The sequence below is a fragment of the Aphelocoma coerulescens genome, chromosome 1A (genome assembly GCF_041296385.1).
Source record: "Aphelocoma coerulescens isolate FSJ_1873_10779 chromosome 1A, UR_Acoe_1.0, whole genome shotgun sequence".
Lineage (NCBI taxonomy): Eukaryota > Metazoa > Chordata > Aves > Passeriformes > Corvidae > Aphelocoma > Aphelocoma coerulescens.
Genome location: NC_091014.1, coordinates 2147854 through 2169875, shown reverse-complemented (window position 1 = coordinate 2169875; position 22022 = coordinate 2147854). Strand labels below are relative to the sequence as shown.

The 22022-nt window shown below is 47.6% G+C and overlaps 1 protein-coding gene and 2 long non-coding RNA genes across 7 annotated transcripts; 1 reads left to right on the top strand and 2 right to left on the bottom strand.

The window, feature by feature from the left end:
* Positions 1–204: 204 nt before the first annotated feature.
* IL15RA (interleukin 15 receptor subunit alpha) lies at positions 205–9258 on the bottom strand. Of its 4 annotated transcripts, XR_011155988.1 has the most exons (7): positions 3674–5006; positions 3000–3077; positions 2600–2788; positions 2387–2416; positions 2039–2093; positions 1631–1917; positions 205–1250 (listed from the first exon to the last, which is right to left on the bottom strand). XR_011155988.1 is itself a non-coding variant. In XM_069034012.1 (6 exons), the coding sequence occupies exons 1-6, from the start codon at positions 4383–4385 to the stop codon at positions 1821–1823; spliced, it is 1161 nt and encodes a 386-aa protein (XP_068890113.1). In that variant the 5' UTR covers positions 4386–5006; the 3' UTR covers positions 205–1820. The 4 variants fall into 4 exon arrangements, 3 of the variants coding, with proteins under 3 accessions (XP_068890113.1, XP_068890125.1, XP_068890105.1); XM_069034012.1 differs by having other exon boundaries at positions 205–1917; XM_069034024.1 differs by lacking the exon at positions 205–1250 and adding an exon at positions 9020–9258 and having other exon boundaries at positions 1830–2416; positions 3674–3865.
* A 568-nt stretch (positions 9259–9826) lies between these two features.
* Positions 9827–17036, top strand: LOC138120935 (uncharacterized). Of its 2 annotated transcripts, none has more exons than XR_011155998.1 (3): positions 9827–10837; positions 15648–15890; positions 16725–17036. It is a non-coding gene; the product is annotated as an uncharacterized lncRNA (long non-coding RNA). The 2 variants fall into 2 exon arrangements; XR_011155997.1 differs by having other exon boundaries at positions 15617–15890.
* LOC138120943 (uncharacterized) lies at positions 13107–22005 on the bottom strand. The gene is made up of 3 exons (XR_011156004.1): positions 21740–22005; positions 17701–17855; positions 13107–14181 (listed from the first exon to the last, which is right to left on the bottom strand). It is a non-coding gene; the product is annotated as an uncharacterized lncRNA (long non-coding RNA).
* Between the last annotated feature and the right edge of the window lie 17 nt (positions 22006–22022).

Sequence of the window (22022 nt, the reverse complement as noted above, 5' to 3'; positions counted from 1 at the left end):
GGAGGAAATCCTTAAGCTCTCCCAGTGAATTCCCTTTCCATCCTTGCAGCCAGGAGATTTCCCTGGACTCTTTCCCTTCTCCCTGCAGCCAGCCAGGAGGGAAGAAATGGGACAGCAGCAGAAAAATTCCTTTGGTTTGGTTTGGTTTCAGCCAAACTCAGGGACAAACTGAAGAGGGATTTCTAACCCTAAAATTAAATTTATAGCCAAAAAAAAGCCTTAACACTTCCTTTTTGTCTCTTCCCTTCCCTTAAATATCCTTAAATATTCCCCAGCCCTCCCAGGAGCACTCTTGTAAGTGCTTGTAAGGGTGGATCCTGCTCTCTGTGCCACAATTCCAGAGCCTGTGCCATGGGAACTCGAAATTGAAAGTGGTTTCAGGAATCTGCCCGGAGCTGCTGCAGAAGCCCTCGTGCATCCTGGTTTTTTTCCATGGTTGTTCATGGAGCTGCTTCCCTCCCTCTCCTTTCACTTTCAAAGCTGACTCCAGGAACAAATTCCTACATGGGCGGGAATTCCCCCAAACACTTGGATCTGGATGGAACCACAAAGCCTGGAGTGGGTGTTGGATCAGGCACCTCCAGTGCTCCCTTCCAGCCTCTCCTGTTTCCCGCCCATCCCGGGCTCCCTGGGAACAGTGCGGTGCCTGTCACACATCCCCAGATCCGAGGCACTAACAGGACAAGAGCAGCCAGGAAAAGCCGTGGAATTTCAGCTGTTGGATCCCTCCTGCTTCCCAAGCAGCTGCCACTGTACCATCACCTCTGGAGGATGGGAATGAACCTTTCATTCCCGAGGTGTCCAGTGAACCCTTGGGGATGGATTCATCCCAATCCAGTCCTTCCCACCATCCCGGCTGAGACGTCCAGTTAAGGAATCCACTGCTCTGAGTGCTATTTTCTATATAAAATATATTTATTTGTACATAAAAATAGAGAGCTGCCTTTTCCAGAGTGTAAGGAAACAATTGGATAAAAACTGGATAAGGAAACAAGTGGATAAAAACTTCTGATGGATAAAGGAAAAACACACAAAGGAAAACATTCCCTAAGTTGTGTTACTGCCTTTGGTCCTCGATGGTGTCTGTAGTGAGACTGCTCCAGCTTGGGTTCCCTGTGAGCCAGTGGGGATCGGGATCCAGAGCTGGGATTGGGATCCAGAGCTGGGATTGGCACTGGCAGTGCTTCCAAAGGATCCCTGAGCTGTGTGAGGGTGGGATGGTCCCAGCACCCTTGGCTGCGGCTCAGTGGCTGGAAGAGAGCAGGAAGGGGATGAGGACGTGGGGGATGCTTGGCAGGGTCCCTTTCACCTAATTCCTGGGATTTGGGACAATTTATGGACGAAGCCAGGAAAGGGATGAGGATGTGGAGGGGATGCTTGGCTGGGGCTGGGTCCCTCTCCAGCTATTTTCTGGGATTTATGGACAAAGCCAGAAAAGGGACAGAACTGGTGTCCAGGTAATCCAACTCTATCCATGCTCCCGGACAGGGAATGGGAATTACCTGGGGCAGGGCAGCTCAGCTTCATCCCAAACCCTATCGCAGCATCCCAACCCTCTCCCTGCCTACCACCAGCATCCCCAGGGCCGATTCCCTGAAATCCCAGCTCCCGGTGCAGGACACCCACCCACCTTTGGGTGCTGGAGCTGGATCATCCATGGGAGTCATCCATGTTCAGGCTGGGAAGAGCAGCCGCGCATCCCTGGCTGCTCCAGGTGGAGACCGGGATGTGCTCCGCCACCCCTCAGGGAAGCATCCGGCGTTCCATCCTCCGGCATCCCTCGGGATGGTGGGTGCACCGAGCGTCCCCGCCGGGGGTGCTCAGCCCGTGGGGACAATGACAGGAGGTGCCACCTCCTCATTCCCAGAGGGATGAGCCACCATGGGAATGTCCGTCTCCGTCACTGTGTAGCCCTGCCTGTGGAGGGAAGAGGAGCATCAATGGCATTCCAAGGCTTTTCTTTGGAAAGGAGGAGCCTTGGAAGGAGCTCCTTCCAAGGAGCCTTGGAAAACTCATCCCTGGGGTTTGGCACACTCACTTCCTCCTCCAGCAGCAGATGGCCACGATTCCAGCAGCCAGCAGCACCAGGAATCCTGTGGGATGGACACACGGAGTGAGGAGCATCTCCCAACCCATGAATTCCACCAAAAGAGCTCCATGAGGAGCTCCGGGCACCATCCCAAGATGCCATCCCCACCCCTCAGGGATGGAATTGGGAATTCTTCTTTCTGTGAAGAAATTTGGGTGCTGAATCCTTCCCCCCCTTGGTGGCATTCCCATTGGCCATGGAATAAAGCTCCTGCAGCCCCCAAAAGGGCTTTTAAGCTTAAAAAAATAAAGAAAATAAGCCCCTCCTTTCCCAAATCAGTTTTTTTTCCCAGCTTACCGACAGAAGAGGCCACGGACTGGATGGCAACTGGAAAAGAAGAGAGAAAAGGAGATTTTGAGCTGCAAAGGTGGGAAAGGGGTGGGTGCTGGGAGGAGCCTCACTAAAAAGGAGGTTGGAGAGAAGGGAAAATTCCATTGGAAAAGCAAAAGAGCCTTTGTGGATGAAACAAGCCCCCAGGGAGGGTTGCATTCCCTTGGGAACTGGCCCAACCTGTGGCATAATCCGTGGGCAGGATGGGCAGCAGGGTTGTGCCCACTCCCAGTGTGGATGTGTCCGGTGTTGGAAGCGTCTCCAGTGGCCTGGATCTGTCTGGGGACATCCCATCAGGTGCTGGTGGCACAGGTGACTGACTGGAAGCTGGAGAGGGGCTGGAATTTGGGCTGGAACAGGTGGTTCCTGCTGGGAAAACGGTGGGAAGCCTTTAAATTCCCGAAATCAAAAGGCAGCGCCGTTGTTTCCGCACCTCCATCCAACAGCTACAAAATGCTGGGATTTCACCCTTGGATGAATTTGATCCTGCCATGGGAATGTTGTGGTTTCCACACCCTGGGAATCGTGGCTTTGCTGTGGCCGTGGCTGCTCCAAACCCAATCCCAAGTCCCCTGCTCACCCCTCTGGGTCGTGCTCTCCGTGTGCGGCGCCGGCGGCAGCTCCGGGCTGGGGGTTTCCTGGGGAAGAGCCGGATCTCCTTTGGGAAGACACAAGAGGGAGACACTGTCAGCTGGGAAGTGAACTCTCACCGGTCCGGTGGGACCAAAAGTCAACGTTCTTTTATCCAACATTTCCGGGGGAAACTCCACAAATCCCAGATTTCAGTTGTCAAATTTTAACTATTTTTAGATTTCAACAGACAAAGGAGTTCCTGTTCATTGGCTACAAGTTACTGATTACCCTTCTATCTTCTATTGATTAATAATTTCTCCCTTCTTATCCTAATTAATCCGTATTTTCAGCCTTTTAATTATGTTTTCCCAGATCGGGCACCTCTGTTCTGTGCAGAGACTCTTTGTGGTTTATAAATTCCACATTCCTGGTGTTCCATCCTCTCCCATGTTTTAACTTCCTCCCCCAGCTCTGGCAGCACTGAAGGACGTGAGGCCCTAAACTTTTGTGTGTCCAACCCATGGACATCACCCATGATCCGTTAGGAATTCCACTGATTCAATTCCTCTCCATAATTTCCCTCCCACTTCTGCTTCTTTTGGATGTGGGTGGCTCCCACATCTCTTCCCATCCTTCCCTGCCAGAGGCATCCCTGCTCCCAAGTTCCTACCGAGGACTTACGGATGCACTGGAGCGTGGGCTCGGTCCAGCGGGGCTCGGAGCCGTTCCAGAGGATGCACTGGATGAGGCTGGAGGTCCCGGCTTTCCGTTTGTATCCCGGGTTGCAGGAGTAGCGCAGGAGGGAATTCAGCTCCATGTGGATCCCAGCGTCGATGTGAGCGTTGGCCACGGCCTTGGGGCGGCTGCATCGCACTGGAATGGGAATGGCATGGAAAAAAGATGGAGTCACAGCAGGGAGATCGGGCAACCTCTGGCTGTGCTGGGGAATTCCCCGCTCCTCATCCCTGGAAGTGTCCAAGGCCAAGTTGGATGAGGCTTGGAGCAACCTGGGATAGTGGAAGGTGTCCCTGCCCACGGCAGGACATGGAATGAGGCGATCCTTAAATTCCCTTCCAACCCAAATCATTCCATGATCCTGTGAAATCCTGCCTAGGGGTGGATGCAGGGATTTGGTGCTGCCCTGGGGCTGGGAGAGCCTCATCCAGCCTGCAAAAACAAAGGGGCCCTGTGCCTGACACAGGGGAGAGAGAAAGGGAAGATATGTTTGGGATCGCTTGTGGCAGCTCCTCTGGTGGCGGGAGAAAGAGAAAACTCCACTTCCTGTATGTTTGTGGTTCCTGTATGTTCCTGCAGCTCCTCCCACCACCACGGAATGTTGATGGAATTCCATCCCCTTGCAGTGACTGTCCCAGGCCAGTGACCCTGGCTGCATCCCATCTCCAGCTGCTGCATTCTGCACTCACTGCCCCCGTCTGTCTCCACTCATTTTGCAGCTGGACATGAAAAATTCCAGGTGCTGCCTGAGTCCTCCAGCCACTTCCCAGGGTTTTTTCTGCTCTGGAAGGTGACAGCTGAAATCCAAGTATCCCAGGCAGTGGGACAGAGATGGATTATGAGTTACAGCTTTGCTTTTTCCCAAAGGAGTTCCTGCTTCCCCTTCGGCATTGGGATGAGGTTCCATACCAGGCTGGTGAAATTTCCTTTCTTTTTTGGTGCAGTAGGGAAGAATTTCCCAGATGCTCCAAAACTGCCAGCACCTGGATCCCTGTGGTGGTGAGGGAATGGCTCATCCATGATCCTGGCTGCTGGAAGCTCCCATATCCCAATGGGAGCCAGCACAGAGAGATGGAGAGATGTACAATGGGAATAACACAAAATACAGCCAGGATGGAGCGATGGATATCTGGGATGGGAAGTCTGGATAGGATGGAATGATGGATGGATGGATGGATGGATGGATGGATGGATGGATGGATGGATGGATGGATGGATGGAGCAATGTCCAGCTGGGATGGAGCAGTGTCTAGTCAGGAGGGATGCACGGTTGGGCTGGGATCATCGTGGGATGGAGATGGAAGAACAGCAGGAACGGGAATGGGAATGGGAATGGGAATGGGAATGGGAATGGGAATGGGAATGCCATGGCAGTGAGGACAGGAGCACACAGGGATGGGAATGTGCCGGTGACAGGGACAGCAGCCACCAGGGACAGGAGTGTGGTGGCAGCGGGGATGGGAGCAGGATGGGGATGGAAATGGTGGGAATGGGAACACGATGGGGATGGGAGCATGATGGGGTTGGAAGCACAGTGGGAATGGGAGCACAGTGGGGATAGAAACAATGGGAATGGGAACACGGTGGGGTTGGGAGCACAGTGGGAATGGGAGCAGGAGGGGAAGGGGCCAGTGGCAGAGCAGCAGTGGGGACAGGAACACAACGCACTCCCGCAGCACCCAAAACACCCAGAGATAAAAGTCTCCATCCTCAAAAACTCCTGCCCCAATTTGAGGTGCATCCCCAGAACATCCTGGGGGGAATTTGCTCCATTTCAGTGCTCGGCTGGATCTGGCTGGATCCGAGGGTGATCCTGGCGCTGGGACACCCTGAGGGCTGCAGTCAGTGTGGCCAGAGCGAACACGGGGACCACGCATGTGTTGAGCACAGCAGCTCTTTGCCTCCTCTCAAGCCGTGGGCAAAGTTCCAGGAAGCAGCAACTCTTGGAACCAGGATTCGAGGAAACACCTGGGGATGTTTTGTCACACCCTCACAACTCACCAGACTGGAAATGTGCCTTTAGTGAATGAAAATCCCTCCCAGTGCCAACTCCAGGTGCTTCTCCAAAGGGAGCGCAGCAGGAGATGGTCGGAAACACCAAAACCATCCAGGAAAAACAGGGATCTGCCAGCTCTGCTTATGCCTTCCAGTTTTTAAACCTGTTCTCCTCATCCTAAAGAATTGGTTTTTCCAGTTGATTGGAATCTTCTCTTCCAAAAAATGCCCAAGTTGTTCAACAGGATCCCAGCGACGCCACTCTCCAGGATCACGATCCGGCATCTCACGCCGTCCATGGATTTCAGCTTGTTTGATGAGACAAAACACATTCCAATGGGGATAAGGGGAGGAAACAGCCCTGGAGATGCAGGATTTAGGCTTTTATCCTTTGACAGTGAGTTGGAATTTCCCATGGAAGCATCATCCCAGGTGCTCAAAGACTCATCCCATCCTTGGCCCACCTCCCAAAGGAGCTGCGGTGCCGGGAGCCAACCTTCCCAGGAAAACATCTCCAGCTGCCTCATTTCCATCTGAATTCCCTGCATCCTGCTGGTATCAAATATCCAGGTTGAAAAGTGCCCAGTATTCATGGATTTTGCATTTCCATGAATTTTTTACTTCACTTTTTCTTGTCTTTCACCACCAGTGATCTCCAGCGATGCCGGGTTTTGGAGGATGAGTTTGTTCCGGCACGTTGGGAAGCAGAATGTGCCAGCACCAGGAATACAGCCAGGATGATCCCAGGCATGGAGATGCTGCCTTGTGATGTCATCCCATGTCCAAATCCAGCTTCCCAAGGATGCACAACCACAACTGGACACCAGAGAATCCACACCGGGAAAAATGTGGCTGTTCTCCTTAAAAAATTATCAGGGAAAGGCCCACAGAGGTGAGGGGTTTTCTGCTCAAAATTTAAAAGCCATGAGCCAAAAAACAGCGAAGAGAAGAGGAATTTCACAAATCTGGGCCCACAAAAAATCCATGCCAAATGCCAAAATCACAGAAATAAAGAAAACTTCATGTTTTAGCTGAAAAATCTTTCCAATTGGCCAGCTGGGCCAGGGATGGAAAGCAGGAGAGGATTGGATGCCCAGTGGGAACATCATGGGATGCAGCAGCACATCCCAAATTGTCCCTCAACCAAACTAAAAGAAATAAATATTATTCATTTTCTCTAACACCCCCTAAAACCACATTATTTGCCCCAAGCAAGGATCCTGGTGGCACCACTGCTGCCTGGAATGCTGTCTGGACATCTGAGATCAGTAGTCAGGGGGAATGACTCAGGGAAGGCTATTTTTAGCCAGTTCCTGAGGTTCAGGGCTCGTGTCCTCCCAGCTCACGTGGCTCTTCTGGCTTATTTTTGTCACCCAAGACATTTTACAGTCCTCACCATTCCCATTGTCCCTTTATAAATAGGGATGAATTTATTTTCCAGGGCTTCAGGAGCACACAGGAGCTTAGAGAAGAGGGGGCACTGAAGCTGTCCCAAAGCTCTGCGCTCCCTTCCAGCCTTATTTCACAGAATCCTTCACAGTTCCCACATTTTTAGTGAATTAAATATTTCACAATGCTCTTGCTGCTTCCAGGAGCTCCCGGGGGATGAACCAGGGGACGGTTCCAATGTCTGAGCTGTGATGAGATTTTCCCCAAAGCTGTTGTGTCCAAGAGCAACAGAGCTGGGAAGGGGCTGGAGCCCCAGGAGCGGCTGAGGGAGCTGGGAAAGGGGCTCAGGCTGGAGCAAAGGAGGCTCAGGGGGGACCTTGTGGCTCTGCACAAGTCCCTGACAGGAGGGGGCAGCCGGGGGGGTCGGGCTCTGCTCCCAGGGAACAGGGACAGGAGAGAGGGAACGGCCTCAGGCTGGGCCAGGAGAGGGGCAGGGTGGATACTGGGAAAATTCCTTCCAGGAATGGGCTGTCCGGCCCTGGCAGAGCTGCCCGGGCTATCCCCATTCCTGGAGGGATTTAAAAGTACTTGTGGTCAGTGGTAGCCTCAGCAGTGCTGGGTTAATCATTAGACTCAGTGATCCTAAAGTTTTTCAGCTTTCACGCTCCAGGGATTCTGGTTTTTTGGGTTTTTGGAGAGGCAAGACACGATGTGACACCCCGAGCTCAGCAGCCATGGACAACTCCCAGTGCCATGGAAAACACCAGGACCCACCCAGGCTGAAATCCCACAGTGATGCAGCTGCCATGGGTCCATCACATGGATCCTAAAAATTCCCAACCTCCCTGGACACTGCTGAGGAGGTGGTGTGGGAATGCCAGGAGCGAGGTGGGCACCCAGGGAACATGGGGATGCAGCCTGGGCACTCTGGGTGGGGGTTATGAGGCACCCAGGGAGAGGTTTGGGAAGGCAGGGAGCAGAGTGAGCACCCCAGGGAGCAGCAAGGACAACCTAAGTGGGAGCTTGAGCACCCCAGGGAGCAGCCTGGGAACCCAAGGAAGTGGAGTGGACATCCCAGGAATGGCATGGGTACCCCAGGGATGGCACGGGCACCCTGGGGAGCAGCCTGGGCACCTCGAGTCGGGGCTCAGTTACCCCAGGGAGTAGCGTGAGTACCCCTGGAAGGGGAGCAGGCATCCCCAGGGAGTGGCATGGGTATCCCTGTGGGCATCTCGGGAAGCAGAGCGAGCACTGTAGGGATCGGAGCAAATACCTTGGGGATTCCCGGCTTGGGCACCCCAGGGATAGTGTGGGCACCTCAGCGGGAGCTTGGATACCCCAGGGAGCAGCGTGGTTCCCTCCGGAAGTCGAGCAGACTCCTCCGGAAGCAGAGCTGGTGTCCTGGGCAGCAGCACAGGAATGCCGGGAAGTAGCTTGGGCATCCCGGAAAACAGAGCGAGCCCGGGGGGCAAAACAGAGGCATCCCAGGGAGCTGCGTGGGCATCCCGGGGATTATCCCTGTGGGCATCCCGGGAAGCGGAGCGAGCACCGTCGGGACCGGAGCAAACACCTTGGGGGTGGCATGGGCACCCCAGGGATAGTGTGGGCACCTCAGCGGGAGCTTGGATACTCCAGGGAGTAGCGTGGTTCCCTCCGGAAGTCGAGCAGGTTCCCCCGGGAGCGGAGCTGGCTCTCCCGGGAGCAGGGTGGGTATCCCGGGGATTATCCCTGTGGGCATCCCAGGAAAGCGGAGCGAGCACCTTCGGGACGGCGTGGGCACTCCGGGGAAGGTGTAGGGATCCCGGGGAGGGTGCGGGTACCCCGGGGCAAGTGTAGGGATCCCGGGGAGGGTGCGGGCACCCCAGGAGAGTTCGGGCGCGCCGGGGAGCCCGGGACAGTCCCGCTTACCGGTGTCGGCGGCGGCGCGGAGCAGCAGGAGAGCGACGGTACCGCAGAGCAGCGGCAGCGGCGGCTGTGCCATGGGACCGGCCCGCAGGCAGCTCCGGACTCCAGCGGGCGCTCCAGCGGGGGCTTCGTGGTTCTTCCCTGCCGCTGTTGCGGTCCCGACCCGGGTCTCGGTGTAGCCCGAGTGGTTTCACTTTCGGTTTAGGATCGGGGCCATCGGGAGGGACGCACCGCCCTGCTGGGATGGGGAGCCGGGCCAGGGAGGGGATGCGGTGCCCGGGAGGGGCGAGCGGGGGGTGCGATGCCGGGGGGGATTCGGTACCCGGGGGGGATTCGGTCCCCGGGGGGAATTCGGCACCCGAGGGGAATTCGATGCCCCGAGGAGTTCGGTACCCGGGACGCAATACCCGGAACGGGATGAAATAGAGGGGTGAGGGGGATTCATTGCCCGCGGGGATGATGAGATTCCCGGGAGGATGAGATTCCCGGGGGCGTGGAATACCGGGAGGGGTGGCGGGTGCAATACCGGGCAGGAGGGAATAGCAGAAGGGATGGAAAAACCCGGGAATACAAATCCTGGGGGAGCAGGGAGGGTGTGGAATTTGTTGCCCAAAGAGGGATGTGATTCCCGGCGTGTGGGGAGATGCAGTAACCAGGGAGGGGATGTAATATCCACGGGATGTGAGATCCCCTGGGAGGGGAAGGATACCAGGAGGATGAAATATTTAGAGGGGACCCAGGGGCTGCAGTCTCAGGGGTGGGGGAGAGGGGATGGGATGGCCCTGGAGAAAGCAGCGCCTGGGGGGATGCGATATCGAGGGCCACTGCAATGCCCAGGAGGGTCGTGGTACTCTTGGGATGCAATACCTTGGGAAGAGATGCAGTCCTGGCAGGAGATGAGGCAGCACTCCCTGCCCAGGGGAATGTGGTATCCAAGGGAATCGTGGTGTCCTGGGGGGATGCTATTCCTGCCTCCTATACCTGGCAGGATCTGGCCATGGATCTGTGGGGATTCCATGTCCTTGGGATGCAGGAATCCCAATGCTGGAGCTGGAACGTGCTGGTCCCCACACAAACTTCAAAAATGGACAAGCTTTGATCAAGCCCTGGAAGCTCTGCAGAGCTCCTGCGGTCGGGCTCCATCCCTCAGCATTCCCAGGACTCAGATCCCACAGATCCTGCTCACAACAAATCCTCCCCAACTCGGCTCCTTGCTGGTGGCCTCTTTGTTTATTCTCACGTTGTTTTATTTTGTCAGTGAGCACCAGCAAATAGCCCCCACGGGTCTAGAAAAGGGAAAGCAAAGGGTCATTTGCAGGGTAACATTTCATGGCCACTCCCCATGTCTTCGTGAGAGGTGAATAAATTCTCCCTCTGCCATCAAGGAAGGAGAATTAACCTCAGTTAACCCCTCCTGAAGCAGAAGAGAGGCTGCACCCGTGACAAACCACTTGACCCCGCCAAATGTGTTTTAGAGAGAGCGACGTGAGCCTGGAGAACAAGGAGGAGACGCCTGAGGGTAGTGCTCAGAAACATTCCAGATGAAAATGCGGCGGAGGGCTTCCACTCCAGCGGAGCGCTATCCCAGATTCCCGAGGCTGGCTGGTGAAGGCTGTGGCTGTACTCTGGATGGGCTGGGATGCCACATGATGAGCGTGACAAACAGCAATCACCAGGGCAGGGTTCACAGCGTTTACACAAGAGCTGAGCGTGATAATCCCCGGTTTTGACAAAGAAAATTTGGTCTGGAAAGACTTTGCCCTTCTTCTCGAGAATTCCTTCGAATGACTTAAAAAGTCCAATCGCGTACTAAATTTCCAGGTGAGGATTTGGGTGCTCCTGGTGCAAATGAGCCCTGCAGCTGCCAGTCTTCCAGGAGATAAGCACAGATGGGTGAGAGTTTATACTGGTTGAACCAGAGGGTAGTGATCCCTGAGAACAGCACATTTAAAATGCCTTTCCACAGAAATCCTTGAGCCTTTCCAAGAAAATCCAGAGCTAGGGAATGATTAGCTGTTGAGGAAGGCACTCAGTGCTGGTAACTGGGGATGCAGCTGCAGGGCAAGCTCTGCGTGGTGACAAGAGGATGTGAGTTGAGGACAAGGGAATGTGAGGTGGCAAATGACCAGCAAAGGGCACAAGGACATGAAGTCCAGCCAAGTGACCGGACACTCGGAGCCACAGCAGGAGTGGAGCAATCCAGACTTTTCCGTGCTTGGAATGTGAGGGTGAAAAACCCAGGGTGTCTTTTGTTCGGGGGCTCTCCTGAGGGGCCCCAGCTCGAGCTGCTGTTTTATTATTTAGTTATTGCACTGAGATTAAATTATTTTAAGGATTCAGACATCTGAGCCTCCGCCATGGGAAACCTGGAGTGAGAAACCCCGGTCTGACCCTGTGAGTGTGGGGGTGGAGCTGGGAAGAGGCTTCGTTCCCAGCTCAGCAACTGTGAGTTCCAGAGCAGCTCCTGGATGGCCAGACAGGAAATTTTCCCCGACAAGTTGATTTGTGGGATCATCCCACAAATGGGATGCCCTTGGTGCCCTGCCCCCCGAGGCACTGCATCAAAGGATCCATCCCATCCAGGACAAGGATGTAATCCTAAGGCATCCCTCCCTTGGGGCAGGGAGAAAACCAAGGGCTGGACACAACATCTGGATTTCCAAAGGGATCCACCAAGCTCATGCTTTAGGGGTTGTCTGGTTTCAAGTGCTTAGAACATCTGAGAAGCAATTTTTGGGCTTCTCATCATCGCCACCATCAAAGGTATTGGCAAAAGCAGCTTTTAATATAAATTTCACAGAATTATGGATTTGGGTTGGAAGGGGCCTTAAAATCATCTTGTTCCATCCCCTGCCACAGGCAGGGACAGCTTCCACTATCCCAGGTTGCTCCAAGCCCCGTCCAGACTGTCTTTGGACACTTCCAGGGATCCAGGGGCAGCCACAGCTGCTCTGGGAATTTCAGTCCCTCCCCACCCTCCCAGCCAGCAATTCCCAATTCCCAATCTCCCATCCAGCCCTGCCCTCTGGCACTGGGAAGCCATTCCCTGTGTCCTGTCCCTCCAGCCCTTGTCCCCAGTCCCTCTGCAGCTCTCCTGGAGCCCCTTTAGGCCCTGCAAGGGGCTCTCAGCTCTCCCTGGACCCTTCTCCTCTCCAGGTGAGCACCCCCAGCTCTCCCAGCCTGGCTCCAGAGCAGAGGGGTTCCAGCCCTGGAGCAGCTCCGGGGCCTCTCTGGACTCTCTCCAGCAGCTCCAGGTCCTGCTGCTGTGTCCCCAGGGCTGGGGCAGCTCTGCAGGTGGGGTCTCACCTGAGGGGCACAGGGGCAGGATCCCCCCTCCCCTGCTGGGACCAGCCCAGGACTGGGGGGGTTCTGGGCTGGGGCAGGTCCAGCTCTCACCCCCCAAGACCCCAAATCCTTCTCCCAGGGCTGCTCTGCATCCCTTCATCCCCCAGCCTGGACCAATCCCTTCTCAATATGTAATTCTGTGTATGAATAGATTTCAATCCCCTCCAGTGAGTAAAGGATGAATATTTCCATCTGGGATCTATAATTAAATCACTGTTGTAATTGGAGCAAATCCTATCAAAGTAAATGTTAAATCAGTCAATGATTAAGTGCAGCTGAAACCTTTTGTGCCCTCATCCTTTTGCACCCTCCTCACCACCAGTCTCCACATAAATCATTCTAAATTGATTCTGACCTGGTGCTCATTTATCCATGTAATAAATTATAGGATGGACCTTGCCAAGGACATGGAGCTGTTGGAGAGAGTCCAGAGGCCACCAGGATGATCAGAGGGATGGAGCAGCTCTGCTGGGAGGAAAGGCTGGGAGAGCTGGGAATGTTCAGCCTGGAGAAGAGAAGGCTCCAGGGAAACCTCAGAGCCCCTTGCAGGGCCTAAAGGGGCTCCAGGAGAGCTGCAGAGGGACTGGGGCCAAGGGCTGGAGGGCCAGGAGCCAGGGAATGGCTTCCCAGTGCCAGAGGGCAGGGCTGGATGGGAGATTGGGAATTGCTGGCTGGGAGGGTGGGGAGGGGCTGGAATGGAATTCCCAGAGATCCCCTGGATCCCGGGAAGCATCCGAGGCCAGGTTGGAGTGGGCTCGGAGCAACCTGGGATGGTGCAAGATTCCCTGCCCATGGCAGGGGGTGGGACTGGATGATCCTTAAGATCCTTTGCAAATCATTCTATGATTCCATGATTTCCTGCAAGTCACCAGTAGATTTCCATCCTGGCCATAACCCAAGATGGGAATTACTGGAGGGATTTTTTTTTTCAGAGCTCTGCTGACAATGGCACTTTTCCACTTGGGCTAAAAGTGATATTCTAAGGCCTTCAGGGAATAAGGCATTATCCCTTGTTCCTCATCTCACTCAGGGAACTGGGGCTCTTCATATGGACAATTTCTCCCAGTTTTTCCATGCACAAGTTCCTGGTATGGTCAAAGGATGCTTCCCTGTCCAGCTGGTTTGGTCAAGGGACATTTCACGATCCATGTGGGAATTCCTGAGGCCCCAGAGCAGCTCCAAGGAAGAGGAAGCAGAGGGATGCACCACTGGAAGCAGTTGAGGAGTTCCAGGTTTCTCCTTGGATGTAGCTCATGGAAAGTTTGTGTTGTCAGCTGTGACTCTTGAGCCAGAGATTTTTGGGTAAGAAAAGCTGAATTTTAAGCCAGGACTAGAGATTAGGCCCGTGTCCAAAGGGAGACAAACCACTTGTTTCAAGATGCCAGCAGAAGGGATGAGAATCCATCTCCTTCCTGGGCACAAATATTCCTTTGGGTTCATTTTCCAGCAAACAGAAATCAAAACTCCATCTCAAGGAGCAGAAAGGTCCAAACTCTGGTAATGAATCAGCTTTTATTTTCCTTTGGGGATTTAACCAGGAATTATTTCATTTCTTATCAGCTCCCACAAGTTCCTGCACCAAGTACATAAAAGCTGCTCAGGATGTGAGTTGATCCTCCCAGGTTTATGCCTGCTAATTCCATGTACTGAGTGCAAATAGTTCCAAGAAATGATTTATAAAGCTCAGGTTGGCAGCCTGGAATGATTTCCCATCAAGTTAATTACTTTCATTTTAATTACCTGCTATTAATCCAGCAAGAAGCAGTGGCTGGGCCCAGACTCTGTCCCAAAGCAGTGCTGCCAGTTGCACTTGGAGACACCTGGAAAAGTCAAAATATGCCCCTGGAAATTAAGAGGGATGGAGGCTTTTCCTTCTCCAGGAAGAAATTCCAGTGTTAACATTTTGTGTTGTGGGAATTTTGAAATCATTGATCCTCTGCAATGGAAGGAGGAGGAGGAAGAGGAGAAGAAGAAGGAAGAGAAGGAGGAGGAGATGAAGAAGAAGAAAAGGAGGAAGAGGAAGAGAAGGAGGAGGAGATGAAGAAGAAGAAAAGGAGGAAGAGGAAGGAGAAGAAGAAGGAGGAGGAGAAGAAAAACAAGAAAAGGAAGTAGATCCAGTGCTAAGCATTGTAGGCAAGGCCATTCTCTGAGAAAACCAAAAATTTAACGCTTGCTGCAGTTTTACAAACTGATGCATGATGAAAATTTCCTATTTTGGCTGGAATTTGGCAGATTTGGTGAAAATGGGGGGGTTTTGCTGCCCAACAGAAAACCCTGGTTGTGGGAACGAGCTGCTGCTGCATTTAGGGCATCAGGCTGGAGAGATTCTGGGCTTTCCAAGGGAAATCATTCCATGCTGGAGTGTAGGGAAGTGTGACCTCAGAGCTGAGGAACCCAGCAGGAGCCAGGGGAGCAGCAGGGTGGGATGTGCTCGGCTCACGGACTCGCAGGGGATCTCCAGAGGAATTGTTTTGTAACCTCAACTCCTTTTCCATGTCAGGGGAAAGCACCCACAAAAGCACCCGGGGGTTTTCGGCCTCACAGTTGCTTTAGGTCTCAACTTCTGATTTGGGGACTTTCAGTTCTTGGATATGAGGATGTTTTTGAGAATCACTGCAGCCATTTCCCACAGAGAATGAGCAGATTTGGGTCACAAGCCTTTACTTTATTCAGTTAAACTGTTTGATGCTGTTCTAGGAGGGAAGAGCACTGACAAAACATGAGGTGGTGAAATTTCCAGCTGGAGGCTTGGACACATCCCCTTTTCCTTGCAAATAACATTCCCAGAGAGTTTCTCCTGAAGCAAAATTAATTCTGCTCATACCTTTATTTATTCTCGGAGGGTGAGAAGGAAAAGGGAAGATTTGTACTGATCTTTCCACCCTCATTTTTAGGAATAAATAAATGTCCATCAAGTGGGGCTTGTTTCCTTTTCCCCTTCTATAATAAATTCCAGTCAGGTGGGAAAACTTTTCTGATTCAAGTTTATCTTTAAAGTTGATAATTGTCAAATTCAACTTGGCTCTGCTATCAACAGCTGTGAATAAGTTGGAAATTTTGACTATAAGCTTGTGCTAAATCACTGGAAAAACTTGTACAAATCCACATATTCCCCTTGGAATTTATGTTGTGGTGTTCTCATTGGCTTTTACAAACATTTGAAGGAAACAATGTATTAAAGTGGAGTACAAAATGCAGGGAAAACTTGTTTGTGAGTGGGCTGGGATTTATTTTGGAACTATTTTCTGCCTGCAGGTGGCTGAGATTATGAAACCTCACATTTTAGGTGGCAAATCCAGCATTGGGAGCACGACAGCAACAGCTTTTAGCCTCTTTAGGAAGAGGGACGAAGGCTGGGAAGCATCCACAGCTTGTCCCTGCTGGATGATTGTTTCTTCCTCTGCAACCCTGGGACAATAAACCCTGAGAACAAACATCCTGATCCTGTGGCACACCCACAGCAAAGCCTTTCCTGAAGGCTCCTGAGGGCTTGGGGAGACGCTGGGAAGAGCTGAGGGCTCCAAAATCGGTGGGTTTAGGATGCCATGTAGGATGTGAGTAAGGACAGAGAGTAATTAAAACGATAACAGAGAGTTATTAAAAGCTCTTCAGCAGAGGATTAAGGAGATGCTGCTGCTCCTGAAGGTCACCAGAGGTGACACCACAACCTCACCCCAGGCAGGGTGTGACAATTTCAACCATGGAAAACAACAAAGAAATCAGGTGCTGGTGAGGAGCTTTCCAGGAGAATCTGGGGCTCCTGAGCAGATCCAGAGAAGCAAATATGAAATTCAAAGTTGCCCCCAGGGTCAACAGCAAAGAAAACCATTAAACTGGAGGGGTCAGAAGGAGGAATTTCCTCTGAAAGGGCAAATTTGTTCTTTGTTGGATGGATTTCATCCCCCACAGTGTTTTGAGAGCCCATTAGCTGGGGTGAGGGATGAGGTTGCTTCTTGTCTTTGGCCTCATTGTTGGTTCATTGGGTTTGTGTCTCTGTTTATCCTCTTTATTTTCTTCCCCTGTTTCTTATTAACCCTTATTATTATTATCCTAATTAGTTCTTATTATTGGGATTGTTAATACCTGTTTATATTATAATAATAATTTTTTATTAAAAATATTCATCTTTAAGGGCAAGGTATTATTATTATTATTATTATTATTATCTTATTATTATTATTGGGATTGTCAATACATATTTATAAATAATAATAATTTGATATTAAAATAGATTCATATTTAAGGGGGAAGGATTATTATATTATTTTATTTAAATATTATTATTATTTTAACCTTCTTATTAATTCTTATTATTGCTACTGTAAATACACAGAAAAACCATCTTTATTTGCATAAAACCCAGGAAAACACAACTGAGAAGCAGATCCTTCCTCAGGAATAAAGGCATCCCAGATTTTGGGATGTGGATCCAAGGGCAGCTGGAAAGAGGTGGGGAGATGGAGAACACTGTGAGGGAAGGGCTTGGACAACACCTCAACCACATCCCTGGAGCTTTAACACCTGGAATTATCCCAAGAGGATGGAATTAAGACCTTCCACGCCCCCAAAAATGGAATATTTGGAGCCGAGACATTTACTTGAAGTAGGAAATCCCATTAATTAATCAAATTCAGAATTAAACTGGGGCAGAGGACAAAAGTTTGGACAAGGAATGAGAAGGATTTGGTAAACAGAGTATTAATAAATAAATAGTAATATTTATAAATAGTAATAGTAAATCCAGAGTGGATTTAATTATTTGGCAGGAAAAATCTTGTTTGAAGCCAAGGGCCATTTTAAATACCTGGATAAAAATAACCACGCCACTATTGATTATAAATTAAATACAATTAAAAAGAGCAGTAAATTCTTCTGGAGTTAATTCCACACTGATGTGATTACAGTATAAACAGTCAGGATGGATTAAAATCTGAGCCAGGGAGTAAAAAACTCTGGAAAAATTATGTTGGAACAATTTATGTGGTAGGAAAAAGTTATTTGTCAGGGTGAAGGAGTCTCAGGCCTAATTTTCCTAATTTTTCTAGCTTCTAATTCCTAATTTTTTAGCTTCTAATTCCTAATTTTTTAGCTTCTAATTGCTAATTTTTTAACTTTTAATTCCTAATTCTTTCTGGTTTTAATTCCTAAGTTTTTATCCCTATCCCTAATTTTTTTAAGTTTTTAATGAGATGGAGGACTGGGGATTCTTTTCAATGGATAAAACTCTTGCACAAATCCCATGGGATTTATAGAGACAAAAAGACCCCCTAAAATACTAAATTTTGGAGTAATTCATCTTTTTTTGCTGATATTTATAATTTTTCTAGTTCTTTTCCTACCCAAGGGTTAAGACCTCATCTCTGCAGCTCCGAGAGTTGCTCCACACCAGATTTCCACAACGATTTCCAGGCTCAAAAATCCATGGAATGCTTCAGAAGGACCTTGAAGATCATCTTGATCCAACCAGACCAGGTTGCTCCAAGCCCTGTCCAACCTGGAAAAAATATAGGGATTTATGTGGTGTTCCAACCTCACTGATTCCCTGTTTTCTTAAACCACTGGATGTCACTGAAAGGGAAGAATCCTCAATTTCTCCTTTCTTTGCAAGGAGAACGACTCGTAAGGAGCAACTTGTGTTTTAAGAGATGCATTTAATTGTTCAATGAATCAATGCCAAGAAATAAAAACATATGAAGTAAATAAATATTAAAATAGTAAAAATATTAAAAATACTTTAAATAATTAAATAGCATTTTTAATTAAAATAATAAAAAGGGATTTTGCTGCTGGAGCCACAGTAAACTCCAGGAAAGGACCAATATCAGCACTGTGCTGCAGTGGGATTTTAGGATGAGAATCAAGACATGCTGTGATCCTGAACTGGATGTTTCTCCATAAAGAGGGAACCTCTTGAATCCTCTTTCTCTTAAATATTAATATATATTTATATATTAGACTAATATAATATAGCATAGCATATCATAATACAATATATATAATATATATTATATAATTAATATAATATAATATAACATAACATAATATAATATATTATAATATAATAATAATATTGCTATTATTATTATTATTATTATTATTATTAATTATTTAAACAGGTGGATTTCAGGAGCTTTGTTCTTCCTTTCCCTCCCATAATATACTTTATGTTTTATAATTTATAGTAATATATGATAAAATATAATGAATAATATCCCATAGATATATAAAATATAATATAATTTTATGTAATACACATAATATATATAAATATTATATACATAAATATTACTTGTATTTATATAAAATATTATTAGTTTGTATTATATTTATAAAATATTTTCTAAAAATTATTAATATATTTTAATATATTATATAAAATATTATGCAGTTTATTAAACATGGTATAATGTAATATTATAGAATATAATGCATATAACACATGCAAAATATAAATATATATAATAAATGTAACATATAACATGTAATATTTAACGTGTAATATATAATATATTTAATAACAATATATACATTAAAATATCATCTACAATATACTATACAGTCTACTAAACATAGTATTATATTAATCATATTATATTTAGATCTATTACACATTGCAACATGTAATATAAGTTATATACATAGTATGTAATATATAGATTTAATATCTATAATAATGTACAACAAAATATAATGCATAAAAAATGAAACAATATAAACATAACATTATATAGTAGAATAAATTGTAATATAAAATACATATTATATATAATAATAATGTTATATGTGTTATATATCATATGTAACATAATATATAACATATAATATGTACAATAATAATACATAAAACAATACATGATTTGCTATGTCATATAAAATATGAAGTAATATATATTATGTAACATACAACCTAAAAATTATAAAATATAATCTATAATATATAATGTATTAAAATATATATTATGTATTACATGCTATATATTATACATTATATATTATATATTACATATGTGTTATATATTATGTGTTTATTATATATTATCTATTACATATTACATATAATATATTATATAATTATATATCTTTTATATCTTACATCTTATATAATCTTATATATTATATCTTATATATTATATCTTATACCTTATATATTAAATGTGTTATATATTATATATATTTATTATATATTATCTATTGCATATTACATATAATATATTATATATCTTACATCTTATATAATCTTTTATCTTATATATTATATATCTTATATCTTATATCTTATATCATATATATTATATATATCTTATGTATTAGGTATTATATATTATATATTACATATTATATATTATATATTATATATTATTTATTTATTATATATTATCTATTACATATTACATATAATATATATTATATATCATATCTTATATAATCTTATATCTTATATATCATATCTTATAGAATTTATATATTATATATTATATATTATATATTATATATTATATATTATATATTATATATTATATATATTATACATTATATATTATATATTCTAACACACCTCTCAGTTTCTTTTAGGAAATAAACCCTCCTGTACCCCCCTTGTTTCAGAAACCCATCTGTTGGTGGTGTTCAGAAGAGTAAAACAAAGCCCTTTCCTTACAACCCTCGGATCCAAGCGAGAACCACTGGAATTTTTATCCACAGAAAGCACAAATCCACAATTCCACGGAAACAAGGGTGATGTCAGGGAAGTGGGACAAACCAATTCGAATTTTCCAATGAAAAGAAACCCAGTTTGCTCTGAATTTCTCTGTCACTCGGGTTTGGAATGCAGCAGAACAGTTCCCACTTGGAAAGGCACCGGTAACGTGTTGCAGCTTTGGGATGGAAGTTTCCAAATCCCTCAGGTCATTCCATAAAATCATATTGGAGATCCTTGGCCGTCACTTTGCAGCTCTGCCAATCTTCTTGCCCAGTTTCCCAATGGAATGGGAAACAGTTCTGCAGACTGGAGACGCCAAAGATACTGAAGATAAGGAATGGGGAAGGGAAAGCAGAGGCTTGAAGTGATCCCCTGACTCCCAGGATGTTTTTATGGGTTGATTTTTTTCTCAGTTCAAAAGGCATTGAATGCACTCATTCATCATTCCAGTCTATTTGTTTTTTGAACTGGAAACCACTCAGCTTATCTTAATTTATCCCCTAGGGGATTCTTCAGGAAGAAGTAATTGTGTTGGGAGCTGGATGTGTTCCCACTTGAGCTGGACGTGCCAGGAAAGGTCACTTGGCTCTTTGTGTCCTGCCCAAAATTGTCTGGGCTGTTAAATCTGGCTCAGCAGCACAAGGAAAAACCAGGGTTAAGTTTAAAAACCTGTTTTCACAACTCCCTGGATCGTGGAAAAATCCCACGTGAAGGTCAGGAGATTGTGTTACAACAGGAGAAGTCGGGAAAATGGGATGGAATTAAACAGTTTTTATCACCACATTCCTAAAATACCATGAAAAATCCAGCTTTGCAAAGCAAGTTCCTTAAAAAATGGGCTCATGGCTTCGTGCTCCAGCCTCTCCAAGGTCACTGCTGCTGGATTTAACAGGAGCATTCTAATTCAATTCCTAAGGAATTGCCTGTTTTCCTTTTATCCCCAGAGGTGCAAAGCATGACATTATTTTCCTTGCAGGATGAAAAGGAGAATTCCAGCCTCCCCAGCCTGCTGAGTGAAGGCAGCACCAGTTCCTCCACGGGCAAACCTGCTCCTATGGATCGGCATTCCAGCTCCACAGAGTTATTCCCACTCGGAAGCAGCAACATGATCCCAATTCCTCTTATTTTAGGGAAAACTTGTCCAGTCCCAGCATTCCCAGTGCTGCCAAGGCCACCACTGAGCCGTGTCCCCAGGTGCCACATCCACAGGGCTGTGAAATCCCTCTGGGAATGGGGGCTCCACCCCTGCCTGGGCAGCTGTGCCAGGGCTGGACAACCCCTTCCATGAAGGAATTTTCCCAATATCCAACCTAAACCTTCTCTGGCACAACTTGAGGCCATTTTTTTGCCAAAGCGCTCAAATGGTTGGTTCGTTATGAGAGTTACGTGTGAGTTACACATGAGTTACGCGGGAATTACATGGGAATTACTTGGGATTTACATGTGAGTTACATGTGAGTTACACATGAGTTACATGGGAGTTACTTGGGAGATTAATGGGAATCCTTTTTTTTTTGCCCACGGCCTCAAATGGTTGGTTTGTCTTGAGAGTTATGTGAGAGTTACTTGTGAGTTACATGGGAATCACACAGTTTTTTTGCCAAGGGGCTCAATGGTTGGTTTGTCATGGGAGTTAAATGAGTTACGTATGAGTTACATAGGAGTTACTTGTGACTTACCTGGGCTTTTGCCAAGGGTCTGAGACTTGGATTGTCCTGTGAATTCCCCGTGAGTTCCCGTTTTTCCGCCAGAAGTTCAGATGCTCTCTTTATCTATTCATTTGTCTCTCTGTCGGGCAGTGAAGCCTCACTCCCCCTCACAAAATAACGACGCGGCTCCTTTAAGACTCGCCCTCACTCTGGCCCCGCCCCTTCAGCTCGCGGGTGGGGGCCTGGCTTGGCCAGGCGGAAGGCGCCGGTGTTGATTGACAGCGCCGCAGCCCAATCAGGTGGCAGAGCGGGG